This window comes from Rhododendron vialii, chromosome 1a (genome assembly GCF_030253575.1).
Source record: "Rhododendron vialii isolate Sample 1 chromosome 1a, ASM3025357v1".
NCBI lineage: Eukaryota > Viridiplantae > Streptophyta > Magnoliopsida > Ericales > Ericaceae > Rhododendron > Rhododendron vialii.
This window is the reverse complement of record NC_080557.1, coordinates 8,235,790-8,259,030: the sequence shown is the minus strand read 5'-3', so window position 1 is coordinate 8,259,030 and position 23,241 is coordinate 8,235,790. Positions and strand designations below refer to the sequence as shown.

Below are 23,241 nucleotides of genomic sequence, written 5' to 3'. Positions count from 1 at the left end.
AAGTGACAACTTATACGCATAGTTGTGTATTGACTACGACCATTTACTAATTCCATGAGCGGCTCCCAAAAAAACCTTGGTACCCCCAATATGACTCGTACATAATATAATATTCTTATTCTCAACGGTCACAATTTGCGAAAAAATTGAGTTATCTAGCAAAATGATATTCCTCGCTTTATTAATCAAATCTAGTCAATTGGCGCAGGGTTTGGCAACAATTTCTATTAGCCAAGTTAATCGAAATGAACTAGAACTCTTATCGTACGATCAACACGTATATATATATCAACAGCTTCGAATTGGATCGATCCTCCTAATCATCAATCCCTAATGGAAAATCTTTACTTAATGAACGCATCACCTGAGAGTATGAGCCGTCTGATGTAAACATCAGACGTATTCGGAGCCGTCTGATGTAAATGAACCCCTTTGGAATCCAAACACATCGAAAATCAATTGGAAAAACGAATAAGGTCCTCTAGTTTGAAACGATGGGCCATCTGGGTTTGCCAGTTAAAGCCCATTGATTTTCTTACATTTCAAGCCCAGCCCATCAACATGCTTCGTTAGACCAGAACACTTGCGCAATCTGGGATTCACAGCAACACCTTTCCAAGCTCAAGTCTCTCTCTCTCTCTCTCTCTCTCTCTCTCTCTCTCTCTCATCAAGCAAGGTACTCTCACTCTCTCTCTATATGTAAACAACTAGGTTTATGCATGCATGTTTACTCGGGTGTGCATATGTTAGTTTTGATTTGATATGCTGTATACACGATTCAGAGCAATACGAAATTCTGCTTGTCTGTTACCGCACGTGTTCTAGGGTTTGAGGGATTGATCATGGATGAGTGATCTCGCCAGTAGTAGGAAGGTCCGAAGTTTTAGTATTTCTACGTGGGTTTAATTTACTTATTATTAGTAAATAGGGGTTTTGGTTAGGGTTTTCGAGCATTGTCTTGGTGAAAATGCTGCAATGGAATTTGATAATTATCATTTGAGGCTGTTAGAATGGAGATTCGATTAGAAATTTGTTTCTGCGTGTCGTGCTTCTTTCTGAACATATAGACTTAATAAGATTGATAATTTTTTGACATTGGGTTTTAATTGGTCATCTGAACTCATGTCTGAGTCTTAGGTTTCAACGCTGTGAAATTTGGATTCTAAGTAGTACAGGGAGGATGGATTCTACCCTAGTAGGTAGACCTTGGCACCTGATTGGAGATGCTGTGTCAAATTTTGATCAAATTATGGAAACCTTTTGTGGAAATATATGCATCGTTTCGCTATTTCTGCAAGGACAGTAGTATCGCTCGTAGCTAAGTGGTTCAATGATACATGACTACTTTTGTATTGTAATGATAAGCTCAAGCTGTGTTTTCTGTGAGTAGATCAGGGTACGAAGAGTAGATTAGCTTGTACGAATTGGAGAAGCAATATATAAGTTTCCTAGGATGTTTCCTTAAAATGATCAAGGATGTTTAGGTAGGGAAGATGGGTCCCTAGAGAAATGACGGAGTTCATCCTATTTTTTGGTAGATAATAATTAGTTTTCAGCATTTGGTAGTTTAGCTGGTACTGCGAGTTCTTCGTTTTCAGCTGATGGGGGTTCGCATGGTATTTGATGGGTTCCCTAGAGAAACGACGGAGTTTATCCTATTTTTTGGTGTACAATATTAATTAGTTTTTAGGATTTGGTAGTTTAGCAGCTTTTGCTGGTACTCCGAGTTCTTGGTTTTCAGTTGATGGTGTTCACATGGTATTTTACTTGGGAATACCATGGGAATTGTTGGAGCAGTGATGAATTTCAGATGGGCAGCCAATGCGCAAGCAATTTTATAACATGCTAGATGGACCGTGGATCTTGTTTGTACATGGTAAAACATGAATTCCATGAGATAACTTGTACTATAACCACAGCTTTTGTGATTCACCCTTGCTTATTGGATAAATGGCTTATCGGTGCTTTACTTCCATCCGCAGTTGCTATGAAGGTGCGTTCATCTGTGAAGAAGATGTGTGAGTTCTGTAGGACAGTGAAACGTCGTGGGCGGGTATATGTACTGTGCACAGTCAACCCCAAGCACAAACAACGACAAGGCATGTCAACATTTGCGTGTGAAAGCCCACTGCCTCCAACGTAAGTACTCTTGTACGGTCGCTTTTTGTTTCTTTCCTCACTTCACTGTAAGCCATTTATTTGTGCAACTGTGTGCTGACTCACCCATGCTGTTATTCGTATGAACTATGAAGAAAATCACCTTCCTCCTTGAAGTACTGGTGCATCATTGGGAATTCTACCTTGTACAAATCATTAAGATAGTAAAAAATTTCTCTTCAGTCCTTTCTTCTAGTGTCGCTTGAGCGTATTCGTTAGTTGAGATTTTCGATTATCCATTGGTGTTTTGTTTCCCGTAGCACTATCATACTCTGTAGTCACTAGTTAACTCTAATGAAGACCACAAATAGTAAACTATGTAACAGTATACAGGAAATGTAATGGCTCAAAGGGTGTAGTTTAAGGAACTTGTTCCATGATCTTTCTAGTGTGCATAGGAGTTCCTTTTGCTTAAAATGTAATTGTTCAAAGGGCATATTTTACAGAACTTGTTCCATGATCTTTCTAGTTTGTATAGGAGTTCCTTTTGCTTATAATGCATAAGTTAATGTTATCTAATGTGGGTTAATTTCTGCTGGGCATGACCCGGGTTCCTTGTTTCTTAGCTGCACATTGTTGCTCTTTCCTCAGTTCTTTTGTGCTGCTTGAATCATATTTCTGGCCATTTCAATTGTTTTGATATCAACAGCTTCTTTCCCAATGTAATCCGGAGTAGTTCCAAAATTTTTGCATCTACAACAATTCTTGGAATGGGAGAGAATTCTATGTGATCTCAGAACTCTACCTTAAGTCATCTGATATTGTCTCTGTCGAAGTACTCATCTATTGATTTCAAACTAATGGCAATATCTGCATGCATGTAAACAAGCACGTGACTTCTGTGCATGCATTTATATAGTCACTAGGAGATTTCCCTAGTTGTGGATATGTAATCCTGATTCCTCATTCAAAGGAAGCCACCCTTTCACCAGGTGGACAATTGGATGGCGCATGACCTAAGATTACAATATCGCTAACAAAGGTTCTTTAGGTCGGCAATATAGCCAAACGTAAGCAGTTTAATATCCTTCTAATTATTTTTATATGATTGTAATTTGTTCCAGGTCCTCAGAGACAAGTGCCAATCAGGAGACTTCACTTATCTACAGCTTCAGAGCTGGTCTTCCTTCTCTTATACAGAAAAATAATGAACCTTCTGTTATGTTTGGGCGGAGAATGGGCCTGGCTTCTCTTTTATTCAATCAGGGCAGTAAGCATTAGAAGGTACGGAAGAAATGTGAAACTTCCTACAGATTGTACCCATGTTTGGGGTTCCTTGAATGGCATTTTTGCTTCTTATATTGTTGTATTTCTCTTGCGCACTCATCCTTTGCTCTCGTCCTCTCTCGATTTATATCAGTTTGGATGCCGAGGCACACTATTTCACGGTAACGAGGGAAGAAGAATGCTGTAAAAACTTTTGTGTTTGCTTCCTGTTTGGAATCCTATCTTCCAGTTCATATATTGCTAGGGAAGTCTTGATAATATTGTTTAAGTTAGTTTCTTCTTCTATATTTTGGGAATGAAAAAGGAATCATAATTGGAACTCTTGACTCTGCGCTCTGCAAAAGAATTCAAAGGAATCTTAGACCTGGCATGCCATGGCTATGGAACAAATCTACTTCACATTGGTATTATAGTAAGTGCATTGTTTTTAAAGTTTTCAGCATGTGTTATTTTTTAGCCCCACAGGGTGGTTTTGGCTAGCTTCTGAAATAGAAGGGTACATATTTAAGTGTAGTAACTCTTATCTGAAGGCTTATTGGATCACAACTATTCTACAGAGACTTGGGTATGGGCGTCGGGTGGCCAAATTTCCTTCTTTTTTTTTTTTTGATTTTCGCGTATATAATGTTTTCGAACTGACTTAGATCATTTCACGGATAATATAGGAGTTCCACGCATAGTTCTTTCGAATTATAAAATATGCTAGTAGGTTGAATGTCTGACGTGATATCTCGGACAAGAATTTCTACCCTTATCCGAGTGCCGAGTATCGTACACTTGTATTTTAATCATTTCGAAGTATCCTTGTAACACGTATGTCCCGACAAAATATCATGAGTTTTTTTTGTTTTGTTTTTGGTGTGTGGTTAAACTGGTACTTAGACAAATGATTAAACGGACAAAGTTACAGGGCAGGTCACCCCGTTTGCATCATCGGAGAGATGCTTCAGCATACATTTTCGAATAGAAACCAAAATAACTCTGTTACAACCGAAATTTGATTTGACGTTCGCATCCGCTCATTGATTGGCCTCTCTAAATGCATTCTTGACTTCCGTTTGCAGCTTCTGGAGGCCAAAGACCTCATAATTGTAGATATTATTAAGTCGATTGAAACATGCCAATTGCATCCACTGAATTATCAATTTAATGATTGAGCCTGGTTGGATAATGATGATTGACTAACTAGCTGGGTATATGGATTGGCAAGCATATAGTACTCCCTCCATTCCTAAATAAGCATCCAACGTGTTAACATAGGCCTTACAAAAAAATTATATTTTTTGTTAAAAAATCTATTTTTTTTTTTCACAATGTAAAAGAACTTATTGTTATCTATTGATTTGTGAAAATTTTTTTTTATTTTTTTAACAAAACAATTACATTTTTTTAAAAGCCTAAGTTTGCGTACCAAATACTTCACGGAGCGAGTGGTAATTAAATTGATTTTATCTATCGTATGGACCAAGCCCCATTTGTGCACATACTATCAAAAGAGCACAGTTTTGGTTACTGGTACATTTTTTCAAAAACCTTATTTTTCACTGTTTTAAATTAGTTTTTTGTTTTCTGAAAAAAGAAAAAAGTTTCTTGAGTAAGATCTCATTTTTGGGAAGAGTGATGTTTTCGGATTTTTAAATCATATCTGCTAAACATAAATAACAAGTAAAATAATGATTAGTTTTTATTTGGAAAAACAGGTTTTGAATTTTTGTCTGCATAATTGATTAGGAATGGCAATGAGCTAGGTCAGAGTCGCATTGCCATTAATTGCCAGTTCTCGCCCCATTCCTTATTTGGACAGTCGGGGCGGGAAATGTTGGAAAGGTGGCGGAGCCAAAGAATAGCCTTGGTGCCCTTAGGAGAGGTCTCAGGCCGTTGGATGCGGGGGCGCTGCTGTCCCTTAGGGGCAGTAGCTTGCGGCTATGTCCAAGCTGTGGGTCCACTCCAGTCTCGTTTCGATGATCGGAAGCATTCACTTCATAGAGTTTTTTGAATAGAATAATTATGCAAAAAATCAACTCAATTAGATATCATTAAGTGCCTGATCGGAACTTTTTTATCTTGAAAAAAATGGATCCGAAACATTTGATCAAATCCATTATAACCAATGGACCGAGAGTGATATGTGTTCCAATCAGGTACTTAATAATATCCAATTGAGTTGATTTTTTTTTGCACAATTGTTTCACTCGACGAGCTCTACAAAATGAACACTTTCGATCATTGGGGCAAGACCGGAGTGGATCCGCAGCTCGGGCACAGCCGCAAGCTGCTGCCCCTAAGGGATAGCAGCGCCCCCGCTTCCCAAGCTGTTTGAGTTGATGGAGCAATATCGGTTTGTTGTTATAATTTACTATATTATACAAAGGGAATTGATTTTCACACTTTCTTTTTTGATATCTACACTCCTTTTTTTTCTTCTAGTATGGAAAGTGTATTTTTTTGCTAAATGACAAAAAATGGAGTGTGGATATTAAAAAAAAGGGTGTGAAAATCAAAACCTTTATACTAATGCTATCCCAAAATATGTTGTGGAAAAAAAAAAAGGGAAAGGTTTTTGACAAGAAAACCAAATTTATTGATGACAGATGAGAGTTAAAAAGATAAGAAAACACGAAATAAAATTGTGGTTCATTGGTATTTTATTCTCATTATATTTAAAAACATAGACATATATAAAAGTATTAATTACTATAACCAGAGGCGGGTCTAGGAAAACAGAGATCATCTCCATCCCATTTTTATTTTCTCGATACGGGGCAAAAAGGCCGAGAAATTGTCATCAATGTAACTCATCCTGAAAATTCATACAAGCAGATACATGCGAAGTGGCTTCAAATTTCTTGACTGGTGACAAGTCTGTGGTATGTACACATGAAAGGGCTCCCACAGTAGTACTATTGATTTGGATTTGTTTTGCAAAATTTTCACTCCTGAATTGTATGCCAAATTGCCAATGAAGTACTACATGCCACTGTCGGCTGCAAATTTCACTAGAATTGTTTTTTTTTTTTTTTTTTGACAAGCTCTAGAATTGTTTTCTCCCATCGAAAAAGTAAGAGAGAGAGAGAGAGAGAGAGAGAGAGAGAGAGAGAGAGAGAGGGGAATGGACCTCAGACTATTTGACATCAAAAGTCAAGAACAATTTAAGGGGAGATTGGTATCTTATAAGTACCAATGTTTTTTTTCTTTATAGGTAAAGCCGGCTATTCTGAACAAATTTGTGCACGCCTCGAACTAATCTTTACAGATTCTTCCACAGTTCTTTCACATGCTTATGCGTGGAATGAGTGAGGTGGCCCAAGTGTTGCTAGTAATAAGAACTGAACACGAAAACCTTATGAAAGAGCAAACCCTAAAAGTCCCGGGCCAAGATGTGTGTTTAGGTAATCACAAAGGCGGACGACATAGTGGGGAGTGGAGTCACGCGATCCCAAGGAGTTGAAATTTCTTCATAGGATAGGCTTAATTTGTTAGTATAATATTTTGCATATGTGACCTTACATTTACTGAAATTTTATACAAAGAAAAATACATCAAGTATACCTCCATATATTTGTTTACAATCGTGAGTATTCGTAGAGTTGGATAATTAAATTTCTCTTCCGATTAGTTTCGGTAAACTAACAAAACTACTACCCTCGTAAAAATAACTCGGAATTGTTGTATTTTATGGATTACTAGTATTTTATTTTATCTCATATGATATGAAATAACTTTTCAGACGTAATTATTTTAGACACATTGAATATATTATTAGACTACAATAACAATCAAGGTTCAATTTCCTTTTGACCAAAAAAAAAAAACAACAATCAAGGTTTTCTCATGTGATAAGAAACAGAAACCGTCAAGATTCTGTTTCACGATATAAATCATTCATGTAGCAAGTTGATGCGTTAACGTTCATACAAAAAATCAAGCTGGTGAAGCGCGGTAAAAACTTGGTCTCATCGTATTTTTCAGACAGAAAAGGAGAGCTCGGCAAAAACTTGGTCTCATCATATTCACTGCCGGCTTTGGGCTAAGGCTCAAGAGGCGTGGGCCTTAAGCCCCCCAAAAATGTCAAAAAAATAGGGCCCCCACTTATTTTTAGGATCTAGTATATATGTGTTGTTTTAGGGACCAATTTTAAACCCAATAAGACATTTTATACTTAAACCCCAATGGCCCAGAAAAATGGAACACAGAATGCTGGAAAAAACAAACAAAAAAGAGGAGTAAAAGGTCACTGGATCGCCAAAAATCTCTGGAGCCCTTCAAAATTATTCAGTGTGGTGGATGTATGGATGCATCTTTTTGCCCCCTTAAACGCTACTACTCCGATAATTCTCATTACAAACAAATACTATATCCGAATCAAAATTATTCTGTGTGATTGACTTTTTATTTGATTTTCGTTTACAATAATTAAGGGCATCACTTTCAAAGATCGTCTTAGGCCTCCAAAATCTCAGAGCTGGCCCTGATCATATTTTTCAGACAGAAAAAGAAATAAACAATCAGAGCATGACTATCTATTCCTCATGCGACAAATATGATTCTTCTAAACGAATACCAACATCCACTATTCTTGATTTTTTTTTTTTGTCGGACGTCAAACGCATCAAGAATTACAAAATTAACGGTTTGGATCGTCAAATGAACTCGTGATCCGTCCATTTTGTGTCTTATACTGTCACATGGGTAATCACCAGATCTTGATTCATGCTAACGGCCGCTCAGAACAGCACAACAGTAACTTAACCACTTTGGGCAGGAAAGCAGAAGATCAAGTGGCGGCGGCAGTTATCGTCCTTTCAGCTTAATCCCCATTCCCCAGTGTGAGTGAGAGAGAGAGAGAGAGAGAGAAGAGAGAGAGAGAGAGAGAAACTTCTCTTACAAAGGTCCTCAAAGCTTCAGACCATCATTTTCACCTTATCTCTCTGTCTATACACACACATACCCCTACAATATATACACATATACCTGCACAGCCAGACATTTCTGTGTCTGTCAATTCATGTAATTTGAAACCCTATACGATTTCCAGATCCTTACTCGCATTGGAACTTTGTGGTGGGATTCGATGCGTCTCGACAAGTGTTTTTGAGAGAGAGAGAGAGAGAGATGATTTTGAACACTTCATTCACCGCTTGGATCAATCGCTTTATCAATTGCGCTAGGTACGTGCTTAGTACACTCGATTTCATTATTTCTCTGTTTTGTTGACTTTTGGATTATGTTTGGATGATGAGAATATAGAGGGAGTAGACTTACAATAGAGATGTTAATAAATTGGTCTGAGCGATTGGTAAATTTCGTCCGAATTTTGCACTGCACGAGACAGTTCAGATCGGACCATTCACTGGTATAATCAATGCTCAAAAACTCTCAGCAGTAAGCGTTTATGAGCAAATCCAAACCATTCATTGCAGCAAATGGACGGTCCATATAGTCTCGTGGTTTGGACTGGAGAGGATCCATTTCCATATAGGAACTGAAATCCGTTAGTTGATGGCAGCTGTGAGTTCTTTGGAAGCTGAAATTGCCTTATTCTTTCTTGGTCCATTTAGATGTGTATTTTAATTCCCATGAATGACCAAAGTGGTTAGTTGCTTGTGGAATGTATTTATGCGTTTGTTTAATTGAAAGCAGAACAAACAAATATTTGGAGAAAAATGGTCTTTGATTACCAATCTTGACCTTTAGATTTTCTTACCTCAGCGCCTCATACGATGCTGTTCTCTTAGAAAGGTAGCTGAACCACCAAAGTTACCAGAAAAATAACCTAAAGTAAGAATTCCGAAGAAACTGCCTTTCTTCACCTATCCAATTCCTGAACTCTTTTATGGTTGTGCCCACATTGCTATATGAGTTGATTAGCTGAGCTTTTGACGAATCAACTTGATAATTTGATCAATAGCTTGAGCAAGGGAGCTGGGTGGCAACAGAAAAAAATGTTGCCAACTTGGATTTTTCTCAGCAATGTCAAAGGAAAGCACTTTTGCTGAATTTAATGCATGATGTTTGCCTCTTTACTTCCATTAGAAGTACCTAAACTCAGTAAATGTGTTAGTTTTGGCCGAGAACCAAAGTTATCTAGAACTCATTTTTGACAGTAGCATTAGTCTTGTATACTTTCAGCCGATGATAGATGGATCTATCTTTAAGCTCGAGGCTGGAAGCTTAGGAGTGTACAAAAAAGCCAGTTGGGGTTTTATCGTTAACAGACAAGTTTGGAGAAAATTGAGGTTAAAGATTGATTGCACTCAATTGGTGATGTATGTGCTTCGATTGCCAATAGCCCAATATATGATATAAAACCTTATCCTCTTAGGGGAAGAATGTTGAGATAGGTGCAATTATGGAAGGCTTGTAACTTGGTGGTGAAATGCAGGAGTGGTTGTGATGGTTTATTTTGTAATATGGAGAGAGCTAACCCTAGGTCCTTCTTAGTAGTGATGCCTCAATATTCTTATAATTGCACAATTTTTACATGTTGGAGAATGAGAAGTTGATGATGAGATGGCCATTGTCTGGAATCTAATAGCCTTTACTTGGAACTTTCTTTAAGGTTGCAATCTTTCAGTCGTGGCTTGTATATGTCATTCTTGAGTGGCCGCAACACTGTCGGGTACCAGGTTTTTTAAAGTTAGGTCAATGAGACTCAAAGCCGTTGAAAAAACTTCCTTGGCCATCCATTAGTTTGTTGATAGACTACAAACTTGACTAGACTTGGACTATGAATATGCAATGGAGGAACTTAATTCACTTAATGTTTCACAACTATTGGGCAAGGGGTTTCGAGGTGGCGCTTTTGATGCTCAATAATGAGGATGGGCACTGAGTATGTGATGATTCCTTATTGCAGAAGCATCTGCCCCATGCATGGGAAACAGTCGAGTTGTATAAAATCATTTGAATTCTGACCAGATGAGGAAGGCATGAAACACTATTTGTTGTATAAAAGCAGTTGAATTCTGACTGAGGAGAAAGGCATGTTTTCATTCTGATCCAAAAAAGAAATGAAAGGTATGCGTTGAATATCTGATGGCTGAGATCAAATGTTGTTAATCATAGTATCGGGTCGCTTGAGTTCCTTAATATTTTAGGCGTGCGATCCAGATATTAGTTTTGTATCTGAGCATTCAGATATGGAGAAAGGAAAAGGTGAAGGGAATAATAAGAGTAATCCTTCAGGAAGGAGAATTACTCCACATCAAACTTAATACCTATAAGTACTCCTAGCGTTTAGGGATTGCACATGTGCTTTCCCTGTTTCTGATTTTCAAATTGAAAGTAATTTATCTTTTGCTAGTAGGTGATGCATGTGTTTTCATGTACTGGAGCATTTTACCCATTAACGCTTTGATCCTTATTTTGGCTGCAACTCCTCGCTGCCATATACCCTTCCAATTTTGCTAGCACGACAGAAATATACACAATTACTTGCGCATGTGCGCAGGCACACACACTCTCACATTCTGGGTGGGCCCCACACACACTGCATTGTGCAAAATCAAATTGCACCATGAATTATTTTGTTTGGTGCCTGTATAGTCAAATTGCTGCGTCTGGGTTATGGATGTAGAACATTGACATATTCAGGCAGATCTGTGTGCTGTCTGTTATTTCTTCGACATTTCTTCACTGGGTATAGTGATATACCCGAACCTCTGGGAAATACAGTTCAGGAGAATGTTGATATCGATGCTGCATTTACATTTGTAGATGTATTAGAGAGGTTTTCCTTCCTCATCTGTGTGGTTGCTTTATGTTGTGTTCACGAAAGTTCAATTGAAAAACAGGGAGCCATCATGGCTGTCTTGATGACTAGAATGCTGATGTTTTGTTTTTCATTGATCTGCCAACGCTGTTAGTTCTGGCCACAAACTAGGTTTACCTCTCTGCTGGAATTTTCTTGTATATGTAAATAAAACTAAATTGTATCAGAGCAGAGGTTGTTTTGGATGCTGTATCAAACCCACGCCAATTACTGCTGTGGACGAGCCCTCAAAGGGACTCAGAATCCAAGGGCAGACAGTAAAGAAACCCAGTGCATCTGACGATTTTTGGAGCACAAGCACATATGAGATGGATAATAGCACAGTTCAATCTCAGAAAAGCATGTCATCTATCAGTATATCGAACCAGAGCCTGAGTCACAGTTTCGGCACCGGCAGCACTAGCAACCATTCTGAATTTGTAAACCATGGTAAGTTTTAGGTTCTGGTTTGACAGATGTGGATTCAAAAGATTGAAAGTTCAATTCCCACAAAACATAGGCCATGCTTGATAGCTTGTTAAGTAACAGATGGATTAGAGGTAGAAGAGATGCATATTTTTGGAATCCTTGTTTAACTAATGTCCTTATCAGTGTTGGCAAAATCCTACAATATGAGATAAGTATCCTATGGTTCTATGCGTTTAGATGTAAAACTTTGTATCTCAAAACGTATCTTATTTTTGAATGAAGATTATGCTATGATGCGCATCATACAATTCGGTTAGTTTAGGGGTAAAACAGATATGTGCCTCTAAAGGTATCCTATTCCAAGTATATATATTAATGAAGGATGCATGATGCATGATGCAACCTTGGTCCTTGGAATGAATGATTTCAAAGCTCTCCTATATGAATGTAATTTTAAATCGTCACACGATAAGACCTAAATTTGAGTTATTATATCTGCATAATAATGGACAAATCCCTTCACCTGAAATCCACATCTATCCAAACAAAACATTAAGGTTTAAATCACTCGACACCCATTCTATTAAGAATGCCAAGAAACGAATCGCTGTCATGCTCGGTCATTGTTTAATTTACAATCCACCCATGGTCTCCATGAAAGTTTTGGGCTTAAGTCTGTTACTCATTTGACATCTTGGCTTGTCATTGTGCTTTTCGTAATAGTGGTTGACTAATATTGAAGTGTGTTTTTCTTCGCAGAATTTATTGTTCTCATTCTCTGGAAGCATGTGGTGTAACGTATGGTAGTTTCTTTTGTTGCAGGTCTTCTTCTCTGGAACCAGACCAGGCTTCAGTGGAGTGGAAATAGAAAAACTGACAACCATAGACCATTCCGCAAACCCAGATTAAGGTCTCTATGTTGTTTTCAATACCATACTGATTCTGTGAGAGCGGAATAGAGGCACCTACTTAATACTTCTTCCCAAGAATCCCAACCATTTATCAAGTTTCTGATGCTTATGATTTGCTCTCTGTGTATTCACTTGATACTTCTTCCCTTCAATCCTGTGTTTCTTATCCAATTTCTACTGGAATTGTGTCTTTTTCGCAGCTGGGATGGGCCTTGTGAGAACATGCTAGGGTCCAACGAACGATGTCCTCAACCAATCCCTCTACCCGTAAGTCGGCATTTGGTTCTTTAATCACTTAGGTTTATATCTGGTAACTTTTGGGCTGTTGCTAACAGTTATTAGCATCCTAAATCTAATGGACAGGAAATGGTAGAATTTCTAGCAGACATGTGGGAGCAGGAGGGTTTGTACCAGTGAGGAACTCCTCGATGTTGTACTATAGCTTTCATCGTATATATTGAAGTACTACCATCTTTGCAAGATTTAACTCAGGAGCTGGGTTTGCATCTGGGCACAAAAAAAAAAGAGCAAAAGATTTGTCAACGGTCCTACGGATGAAAAGAGTGAAAAAGGTGAAGGGTTGCATTTCAATTGCCATGTGACAAACCAATTTGAGATCAACCTTCTATTTTTCATCTATGATTTCTTTCCTCCTCTGTAAATACCTAGTATTTGAATAGATCTTCCCCCGTGCATCTTATCTGAATATATGGAAGCATCAACGTTGGCATGGAATTGAGCTATCAATAACATGGAGATGATGACAAGTTTGAACCAATTTAGCCTCTTATATCAGGTTTTGCTTCACTTGTGCTTTATGATTTCATTAAGTTCAAGAGAGAAACTCGGGGAAGGGTTTTTCTTCTGGCCGGTTTGATCGTTTTGTGCCTGTGTTATTGAAAGAGAACAGCCAACTCTTAATTCTAACCATCAAAAAAAGGTTGGCATGATTCTATTTGCATTGGCAAAGGAAATGGCTCTCTACTTTTTGCTCTCGTAAGAAACTGCTCGTTTTTCCTCTTACTCCGCACACACTCTTGTAGTGGATGTTATTCAAAGAAGTAGCAGAAGAGAAAACTACTGAACAGTACTTGGTTTATGCTGTTCATTTTCTTTTCTTTGTTTTGGATAACCGGAAGTCCGGGTCAGCTCGTGCGTACCTTGACTAATTCCAGAGCCCTGAAGTTAACGACCCTCCAATGATCCCAAGGTTTGGAATGCTTGGCTTCCATGGAATGCCAACATGCTAATGCATGGAGAACAAGCACTTATCACCTTTGTTATGTATTTTTGGCCAAACCCCTTGGAGTTTATGCTGTTCATTTTCTTGAAGTGCAGAAAACTAGACTCATGAGATTCTTGATATCCAAAAGCAGCACTCTATGTACTGTTGTTGAACCCAGTATTGTAAATTTATATTGCGCGCTTTTGTTTGTTTGTTTGTTTGCTTGATTCTTTTTCACAAGAGGGGTGTGTGTCTGCGTCCGCCAGTGTTTGGTTCATCGCCGGAGCAATTCTCTTCACACAATAGTGTGTGTTTTTTCTTCTAATAACCGAGTGTTCGGGTAAGTTTATGCGCTTCACTCAATAGTGTTAGCATAGAGTATTGTGTACTTCAATGGTATCATCAGCTATATATGTGAACTTTGTTTTTCTTTGATAGCTCAGAATGTCCGGGCAAATTGTACGTGCGGACATGAGGTATATGCGCTCGTCTGCCGACATACTTATATCAGTTAGTACTATATTTGACTTGGATGTAAGCAGAATCATGGTTTTGGTTTCAAAATGCATGGAGGGTGGTGTCTTAATGCATGAATCAACATTTCTTTTTTAATTTTAAATTGAGCTATGTTTCTTGCAAGCTTCTTCCTACCATGAATCTAAAAATGTTCTAATCTTTCTTCTGATTGTATTTTTTCTTTTTGCAATTGACTTTAAGGAGTCTTATCATGTAGTCGTTTTTGTTTTTTATTTTTTTTCTTCTCTTTCATCTCCGTTTCAAAGCTTTTATACCGCACTAGATACTCCCAAAACACGGCCTAAGATAGAAACCAATCGGAAAAAGTCTAGAAATACATATTCCGAGACGCAACTATGCCGAGAACCCTTGAATGTACTTGGACCCAGCTATATGCATCGAATGACTTTAGATACAGTTGTGTCCGGAGATGTGTTTTAAAATTGTATTCGTGTGATTGCTCAAACCAAAAGTAACTGGGTTTCATTAAACGATTCCTTTCTTTTTCTTTCCTCTTTCCAGAGTAATATTAGGGCTGTTAAATAAACTACTCCCTTTGAGTTCAATTTCGAGTTCAGCTAGTTAATAGCTCGTTCAAATTTTTTATACATTTGTTAGCCAGCTTTAAATTACCAAAAAGGTGGGGCTGCACAAAAAATCCGGTGAACTATGAAACCGGTCCGGACCAAACCGATTCGTGCCTTTTGGATTTTGTCCGTGGATTAATAGTCCGGACACGGATTCGAAAATTAAAAAACTGTGAGATATGGATTAGGATTGGATTTTTATTTGAAAACCGCGGATTATCCGATCTAGACCATGAAATATTTAAAAAAAATATAAAAAATATAGTATATATGTAACATATAGTAAATAATTATAATTTTAACACTTATTTTTATATAAATGGAACTGGAAGTGGACTGCAATGTAATGACTTCATGTGCCATAGATTACACCAAAAAAATTGAAAATCCATGTTTCTTTCTTCCGTGGAAGATGGCAGATTGAAATGCTTGAGGAACTTGTAGAAACTGAAGATTGTATTCTTGCTAAGTGCTTACTTGGTCGTTGGTTGATGCAATCTGTGGACAAAATCGGGACCGAACCGTGAGTCACGGTTTAGATTGAAATCAAACCGTGAGACTTTTGGTCCGGACACGGATTTTATTTTAAAAAAACAGTGACTCGCGGATTAAGATTGGATTCATAGAAATCCGATCCGATCTGGACCGTGCGCAACCCTATTAAAAGGAGGTTCGGACTTTAATTTCATTTTTTCCATTTATTTTCTTTCTTTCCCTTGACTAATTCATACATCCAAATAGTGCATTGATAACGGTAATATGGTTTTGCTCATTTAGTATAGCAATGTGATCTGCCGTTTCCAACAGCTACAACAGCAAATTGATAGTATCTTGTTTTACACGAATGTTTTTCTATAGTCGGATGTCCAACTTGCGTGCACCGCGACTAATTTCAGGACACTAAAGTTAACGGCCCGACAAACCCTTTTAGCGGCAATTTTGATTTTAAGTTGTTGACATTCTAAAAGCTTGTACTAGTAATTCATTTCGTGCTAGCTATTCCCGTAATTTGAATAGATTTTACCACTCTTACAGGCATTCGATCGGATAACAGTAATTTTTTCGATCTTATAAAAGACAACAATAGTTTTTACAATTTTCATCGTTAGATATGTAACAGTCGTTTTCTCTTTATTCATCAAATAGAGGGAGAAATTTGCCTTATTTCTATTCATCTGTCCTTCATAAATTTATGGTATCTATAATCTGGGCATCGCGATTTCTTAGTTTTGTAAATTTTGTTTCTAATACATTTAAAATGAGGCCCTCCAGATGCTTGGTATTAACCGAATAATGGACAGTTTAAATTGTAAAACCGAGCAATGGACGGTTTAAATTTAACCGTCGATGAAATGTACGTAGGGCCTCATTTTAAATTTAAACCGTCCATTGCAATGGATGGTTGCCAAGCATGAAGCAGCACCTTGCAAAGCGAATGTAGAGCAGCCAATTCGGCTGTTCATCTTGGCATTCGATGGTTCAGCTATTAACCGAGCAATTGATGGTTTAAATTTGTCTGCGCTCATATTCAATTCGACCTATTTGTGCCAAAATGAACGGCTGGATCGACTGTTCAGTACAACTTTGAAGGGATGCTGCCGAACAGCATCCTATAATTACTACTATTTAATAACAACTTGACCTTTTCTTTCCAAAAAAACAAAAGAATGAAATTAAATTGCAACTTGATGGTTCAAGGGTTAAACTACAATGAACCTAGTCTTCCAAATGATCCCTAATCCGACAGACCAATTTGGCCACTATTCATTTTAAATTGTTTCCCAAATATTTAGTTTTATTACTCAATTAAAAAAATTCAGCGCCGGCTCTGCTAACATTAAAATATTGTGCTGATCCATTAATTAGCTATAGAATACTGTAGGAATTTGTTTATCCATTAATTAAACTTCCATTTGCGATTCTTAAAAAAATTGGGAAACCGCGTAGATTCTCAGCTTTTCACGGGATTATCCTAACCTTATACTTTGCGACTTTCAAATCAATGCATTATACTTAGGATCCGGTAAGAGCAATGCTAGTAACACAATTTTAAAACACGACTCCGGAAATAAAAGTGTCCGGAGCGTTCAATGCACACGAGTCTACATTCACTGAACGACTCCGGACATAGCAACTGCGTCCGGAGTTGTGGTCGTAGACTTTTTGTCATTAGTTTATCTATACATTCTTTTCCTTCTTGGTTTCAGGAAATGAAAATGCTTTGCTTTGTGGTTTCGCAATTTGTGTGTCTCGAGCGATCAACCATTTTGTTGTGGTTTGAAAAACATAACAAGTTAATTTGTTTGATAAGCTTCGAGCCTGTCAAACTAATTAAATTCACTTTGAGTTTTTTTTTTTCTTCGCCAAACAGGAGGAGAATACAAGTATAAGAATAAGAATTACGTAAATTTTAAAACAACTTCACAATCACTATAAGTCCAGTCCAACGTACTACTAACACCATTAGCGGTAGAAACAGTCCCAAAAATTTCACAATTACAGAAGTCCAGCCCAACTACAAGCCCTATTAGGGGGAGAAACAACTCCAACAAAAACAAATGGATTAACTCAAGATGAGGTACAGTTAGTCATATCCTAGATAGTTAATTCACGAATCAAACGAGTTCTCAGGCCTTAACCACTAGTCCAACTCTCGGGATTACCTAATGCTGATGATGTTCGGTTGTTATTGACAAAATGCTGTGTTAGTTTCTGCAAAAGACCTTGATTAATTAACAGGATTAACCAATGAACTGGCAACACTAATTTTCTCACATTGAGATCAACAAGTTGTCTGATTTGCAGCTAATTGGTGACTTGTCAAAGCAGGAAAAATCAAGATTTTTTTTCCAAGGGCAGTTGGAATTATGGCCTAGACCTAAAGCTAATGATCTGATTAATGAATCTAATTAATTAATTTATTATTAGTTGGATTGCAAGTTGATCATATGCTCAACTTAAAGGGAAGAGCTATTAAATTGGACAAATTAGCACAAAGTTTAGGGAATGACAAGGAAATTAGTCATGAATGATAGTGACTCATATGGTGCAAATGCACTTAATGTCTGCCTTAATTGACAAGAAGAGTGAATCATATATAAATATACTTTCAGGTTGAAAGAATGGGCAGACAACATTTGAAAACAATCAACTTGTGTCTTGGTTATATTTTTAAATGAGAGAGAGAGAGAGAGAGAGAGAGAGAGAGAGAGAGAGAAAGAGAGAGAGATATTTTTAAACGAGAGAGAGAGAGAGAGAGAGAGAGAGAGAGAGAGAGAGAGAGAGAGATTTTTAAATGAGAGAGAGAGAGAGAGAGAGAGAGATATTTTTAAATGAGAGAGAGAGAGAGAGAGAGAGAGAGAGAGAGAAGGAAAGAATCTATTTTGGCTTTGAAAGAAGGAAAGAATCTATTTTCTTTGTGAACAAATATTTCTAGAGATCATTTTCTTTTTGTTTACCCTACCATTTTATGTTTGGTGGAGTCTTTTTTGGTTTAAAGGTTGCCTCTTAATTGTTAGTATTAATTTTGGATTCAAATCTTTTCTTGTTCCTAGAAGGGACTAATAGCACTGTTACAGCGGTACATCATTTTGTGCGTCATTTCCAGCACCACTCTGATTATTGAAACCGTTCATTCTTTGAGTTTGTCGAGAACATTAATCGTACCTAAAATTATGTTTATCGGCTTTCAATAAATATAGTTTAGGAACGTATTTATTTTGACAAAAGGTAAACTACAATCTCAAAAAAAGTGTTTTTATATAGTAATACCATCAAAATTCGATTTGCAAAATTTGCAGCGTAGTTGTAGCTGTCGACGAATTCTAAAGGAAGAACAATTTCGATCATCGAAGTTATTTTGGAAAAACCCACAAAAGCCCCACAGAAAACAATTCGGTCATCTTCATTATCAAGAGGATCCTCCTCTTCCAAAAAAAAATCCCTTGAAAAAAAGGCCAAAAACAAAAAAGGAGAGAGGAAAGAATGAAGCTTCACAAGTATTTAATTTCTCTTTTTGAACAGAGATAAGTATTTTATTGGAATAGTTTCTCCCTTTCATTTCTCCTACCGACCAAGTTTTTTTTTTTGTTCTTTTCATTATTCCCATTTTCTTATACCGACCAGGCATATAAAATGAAGAAAGTGAGGCCACAAGTGGGAACTGAGAAAGTGATCGAATTAACAGATGTTTCTCTCTCTCTCTCTCTCTCTCTCTCTCTCTCTCTCTCTCTCTCTCTCTCTCTCTCTCCAAATTCAGAAAGAGATGCAATGATCCTAGCCCTCTGTTTCTCTCTCTGTCCCACCTGACCTTCTCACTCAATTTCTCATTCACATATTTCTATTAATAATTGGGCCCCATTCTAAGGCCTGGTATTTTATTACTACTAGTCTACTACTACTACATCAGCTCAGGCCATGCCACCTCCTGCTCAATGCATGCACCTCTCTCCGTCTGAAATCCATACGTAATCCTTACCGTTTAACCTTTTTTTGTTTTTTTAATACCATTGAGTCGTCCACTTGCGAGAACCAATTAAAATCGAAACAAAATTTCATGCGGTCTGATCTTAGAAGAGTTGATAATACGTAAAAGTTAGAAGGTTTCGAACCTTCATACAGGAAAAGATAGAGAAAGATTTCTAGCTTAATTTCTTGCGAAGTTTCTTTTTGTCAACAGAACTCGTACCAGAAAATAAGTCTATTTTTCCTTTACTTCATTTAACCTGGTATTATATTAGAACACATTTTCATGCAAACATCTGTTACGTTACCGATACCTAAATTTGGGGCTAAAACTGAGTTTAGCTTTATAAAAAAGGCAGCGATTTCAGGAAAACTAGCTAGGTTCCTTGGAAATTTGTTTGTACCCACTCTACCGTTGAACCCATTTTAAGTCTAGACCCTATTCGCGGTTTGGGTTTTGAGATACGTTTTTGGGAGTAATGAATAGAAATAAATAAATAGAAAAAATATATTAGGAATAATTGTGCGCAGGGATTTTGAGACCCAAAACGAATAAGAATTACTCAATGCATTTAACCATGTGGCTGGTTATATAACTTAATTATATTTATTGGTTCTTCCTTTTTGTTGGTGGTACCAATCATAGGTCCGATAAAACGAACTAAACTACTTGAATTCGAGCTTATTCACTCGTTACAACTTCATTCAATACCGATTTGTTACGTAAATATACTGAATTTGTATGATTAATTTTTAAGCTCGTTAAAATTTTAAATTAAGAGTACTTGAGCAAGCTATTACTGGACTTGACCAATTTATAATGTCTAACAAATTCAACCTACTTTCTTGTAGACGTTGTTTGGCTTTCACGATGATTAAAAAATATATATTTCAACCTACTTAATTTTGACTTGTAATCGGCTCGATTAATGGTCTTTTTTTTTTCTTGCCTAGTAATTAAACAAGTCAAGCTGATAAACGTTCAACATTCAAGTTAAGCTCAAACAATTCACAGCTAGGCTTGTTCAGCTCATTTATCGGTCCTATTTCTAGACTTTATGTGTGTGTACAAGTTTAGGTATTATTAATCCCTAGAGTTTTGCCCAAATGAATATGAAAAAGCAATTAAAGGGCTTACCACCAAGAGGTCGCAAGTTCAAATTTCATGAAGGCCAAACGATATATCCAAACCTTGTAGACACTAACTTCAGGGGCCCGGCCCGGAATTAGTCAAGGTATGTGCAAGTTGGCCGAGACATCTGTTTGAAAAAAAAAAAAAAATTTTAATTTCTGTTAATTTATAATTTCTTTAAATTTGGCTTCACCCCGATTAAAGATCCACACATATACAAAACCAATAGCAGGAATTAATGGGTTTCTTGGATTCTATTGCACATGACACAATACACTTGGTAGATTAAAAAAGTGGATATTCAAGGGGGTTGTGACATAATACTAATTAATCAAATAGATTTCTATCAGTTTTCAAATAGATTTCTATCAGTTTTCAAGAAAAGGAATTGACTTTTTAATTTGTCAAATTTTCAATAGTTCAAGTGGGCGTACTACGTTCTATATTTAGTCCATTGAAAATTAGATTGCAATCAGATGGAGTAATATTTAGTTTGGTCAATCCAACATGCCCTTAGAGGGTGAATCCTTTTCGGCAAATACATTTTTTTAAATATTATTTTCCCAATTTTACAGCCAAAAAAAGGAGGAAATAGCGTCGATATTGCATGCTTAATCCATACCAAAAGAATTTCAACCAAACACCGAATATTTAATCAACTTAGGTATTAGAGAAATTCAATGGTTTGGATTTTGCTCGAAGACTCTTACTTGTAAAATTTGAACGATTGATTATAGAAATAAATGGTCTAGATTTGGACGGTTCCAAACTTGGACCATAAAGGATACGAACCAAAATTATTAGAGACATTATAGTCATTCAGTCTTACAAGCTCTGTTTTGCTAGAGGTAGGAGTGTTCAGATCACTGCCCACGTATCTCACTCTCTTAATAAATTTTGAATATCTATCGCGTACTCTCTCTCTCTCAATCAATCAATACAACATTTTCTTAGGTTCTTAATAGGCAAAATTGCTACACTTGCTTGATCAAAAGAGTGCACATGTACATGACATCATAGGGTATGTCACCAAGTTGTGATTAAATTGCTATTAAATAGTAACTACTAATGTTTTTTTTTATAATATTCTAGACTTGATCGAAAACATGGGAACTGCCAGCAAAAGACCTCTGGATCAATGTCAAGTAGCACACAATTAATAGAACCATTGATCATTGTTGATAATTAAGATATATATGTAAATATAGATTGGAAGAGTCCGACAATATAATTTCTAAATTATCAAGTTGGATGAAAATAAGAATAGGAAAAGTGGATGGCTAAAAGCCAAAGGTGATAATGATGGTTTTTGGTAGCTGTGTTTGTGGCAGTGAACTGAGGAATCAGGGTGGAGGGGATGATCCTTTTCCAAGTTGCTATTTGTTTTATGTGTGATGAGGTCGCAAGGAAATTTAATGGGGGACCATGGGTGTTCGTCTCATCCAAGTCGTCTATCGTAGGTGTTCGTCACATTTGAGCCGTTCATGGTCGGCAATGGATGGCTCGAATTTCATCTCGGCTAGACGGTTGAGATTTGTTCGACCAAGATTAATTTCTGAACCATCCATTATCTAACTCGAGTTTTATTGACAATTATGATGTAATTATCTAACTCCACTATACCTTGGGTGAATTACACCGTCGGTTCTAGTAGTTTTGGTGAGATTTCACTTCGGTCCTCTTGATTCCAACTTCACTTATTTTTCCAAAATTATTCCCTTTTTTTGCTTTTTTAACCGAGAAATGCTAGGGACAAAGAAAATCTACCCCGAAAGTACCCCGAAAAAAGCAACTAGTGGTTGAGATTTACTTTGATGTGTGTGACCCAATCATTAAAGTGATTCTCAATCACTGATTGCTTATTTTGGGGTAAGTTTTAACCTATATACACTTGTGTTTCCAATCTTCCGTGACCAATTATAAAGGGGATATTGAATACCTACAATTACTCAAGCTCAAGGAACAAGAAACAATTTACACGTTTATGCCCTATATTTTCACCCGTTACTTCATTTGGTCCCTCTATGTTTTAGTGTCTATTTGTTTTGGTTGAAACATTAATGGGAATTGCAAATGAGTTTACGTTGTAAATGAGGATGAAATTGCAAGATTCAATTCACCAACCACACATTGAAAATGAACTCTTTAATCTTCCCAAAAAATTATGGAATTTTGGGAACTGCAAGCATAAGACCACTAGATCAATGTCAAGTAGCAAATTAACAAATAAAAGCATTATTGATATTTCAGATTCAGATGTACATTCAGATTGTAAAAGTTCGCAATAGTTACAAATTATCAAGTTGGATGAGAAAAATAGTAGTGATGGGTTGGGAGTATTAGTTTTGGGATAAGTGGATGGAAAAAAGCCAAAAAGTACACTTACGATGAAGCGGTGATGAAATTGACAGATTCAATTCACCAACCACGCTTGGAAATTAACTGAACTCTTTAATATTCAATAACAAAAAAAATGGAACTATGGGAACTACAAGCAGAAGACCACTAGACCTCTAGACCACTAGATCAATGTCAAGTGGAACACAAACAAAAGCAAATTTGTATTTCAGATTCAGATGTACTTTCAGCTTGTAAAGAGTTGGAAATGTTTGTAAATCATCAAGTTGGATGAGAATAAGAGCAGTGAGGGGTTTGGGGTGTGAATTTTTTTAGGAAAAGTGGATGGCAAAAGCCAAAGGTTAGGTAATGAATTTCGGTAGCAGTGCTTTCTGGCAGTGTAACTGATGAATCTGGCCATGGGGATGGCCCTGTTGCAAGTGGCACATTGAGTTTGTAAGAGTTAGAAATATTTCTAGATAATCAAGTTGGCTGAGAATAATAGA

The 23,241-nt window shown here is 37.0% G+C and overlaps 2 protein-coding genes across 4 annotated transcripts; both read left to right on the top strand.

Annotated features, from left to right (window-relative positions):
- The first annotated feature begins 327 nt into the window (after positions 1 to 327).
- On the top strand, positions 328 to 3,652 carry LOC131316068 (uncharacterized). 2 transcript variants are annotated; one of them, XR_009196997.1, is made up of 3 exons: positions 328 to 676; positions 1,983 to 2,139; positions 3,222 to 3,652. XR_009196997.1 is itself a non-coding variant. In XM_058345342.1 (3 exons), the coding sequence occupies exons 1-3, from the start codon at positions 1,822 to 1,824 to the stop codon at positions 3,376 to 3,378; spliced, it is 369 nt and encodes a 122-aa protein (XP_058201325.1). In that variant the 5' UTR covers positions 1,077 to 1,821; the 3' UTR covers positions 3,379 to 3,652. The 2 variants fall into 2 exon arrangements, 1 of the variants encoding a protein (XP_058201325.1); XM_058345342.1 differs by lacking the exon at positions 328 to 676 and adding an exon at positions 1,077 to 1,876.
- Positions 3,653 to 8,094: 4,442 nt separating this feature from the next.
- Positions 8,095 to 13,252, top strand: LOC131316034 (uncharacterized). Of its 2 annotated transcripts, none has more exons than XM_058345307.1 (5): positions 8,095 to 8,552; positions 11,328 to 11,584; positions 12,386 to 12,473; positions 12,675 to 12,741; positions 12,838 to 13,252. In XM_058345307.1, the coding sequence occupies exons 1-5, from the start codon at positions 8,497 to 8,499 to the stop codon at positions 12,889 to 12,891; spliced, it is 522 nt and encodes a 173-aa protein (XP_058201290.1). In that variant the 5' UTR covers positions 8,095 to 8,496; the 3' UTR covers positions 12,892 to 13,252. The 2 variants fall into 2 exon arrangements, with proteins under 2 accessions (XP_058201290.1, XP_058201295.1); XM_058345312.1 differs by having other exon boundaries at positions 11,323 to 11,584.
- Positions 13,253 to 23,241: the final 9,989 nt, after the last annotated feature.

Excerpts from the sequence above, each read along its gene's own strand:
- LOC131316068 (XM_058345342.1), top strand. The coding sequence starts at position 1,822 with ATGCGCAAGCAATTTTATAACATGCTAGATGGACCGTGGATCTTGTTT. Across the intron at positions 1,877-1,982 it reads GTGGATCTTGTTTGTACATG|TTGCTATGAAGGTGCGTTCA; the intron begins GTAAAACATGAA and ends TTCCATCCGCAG. Across the intron at positions 2,140-3,221 it reads GAAAGCCCACTGCCTCCAAC|GTCCTCAGAGACAAGTGCCA; the intron begins GTAAGTACTCTT and ends AATTTGTTCCAG.
- LOC131316034 (XM_058345307.1), top strand. The coding sequence starts at position 8,497 with ATGATTTTGAACACTTCATTCACCGCTTGGATCAATCGCTTTATCAAT. Across the intron at positions 8,553-11,327 it reads CGCTTTATCAATTGCGCTAG|AGGTTGTTTTGGATGCTGTA; the intron begins GTACGTGCTTAG and ends GTATCAGAGCAG. Across the intron at positions 12,474-12,674 it reads TTCCGCAAACCCAGATTAAG|CTGGGATGGGCCTTGTGAGA; the intron begins GTCTCTATGTTG and ends TCTTTTTCGCAG.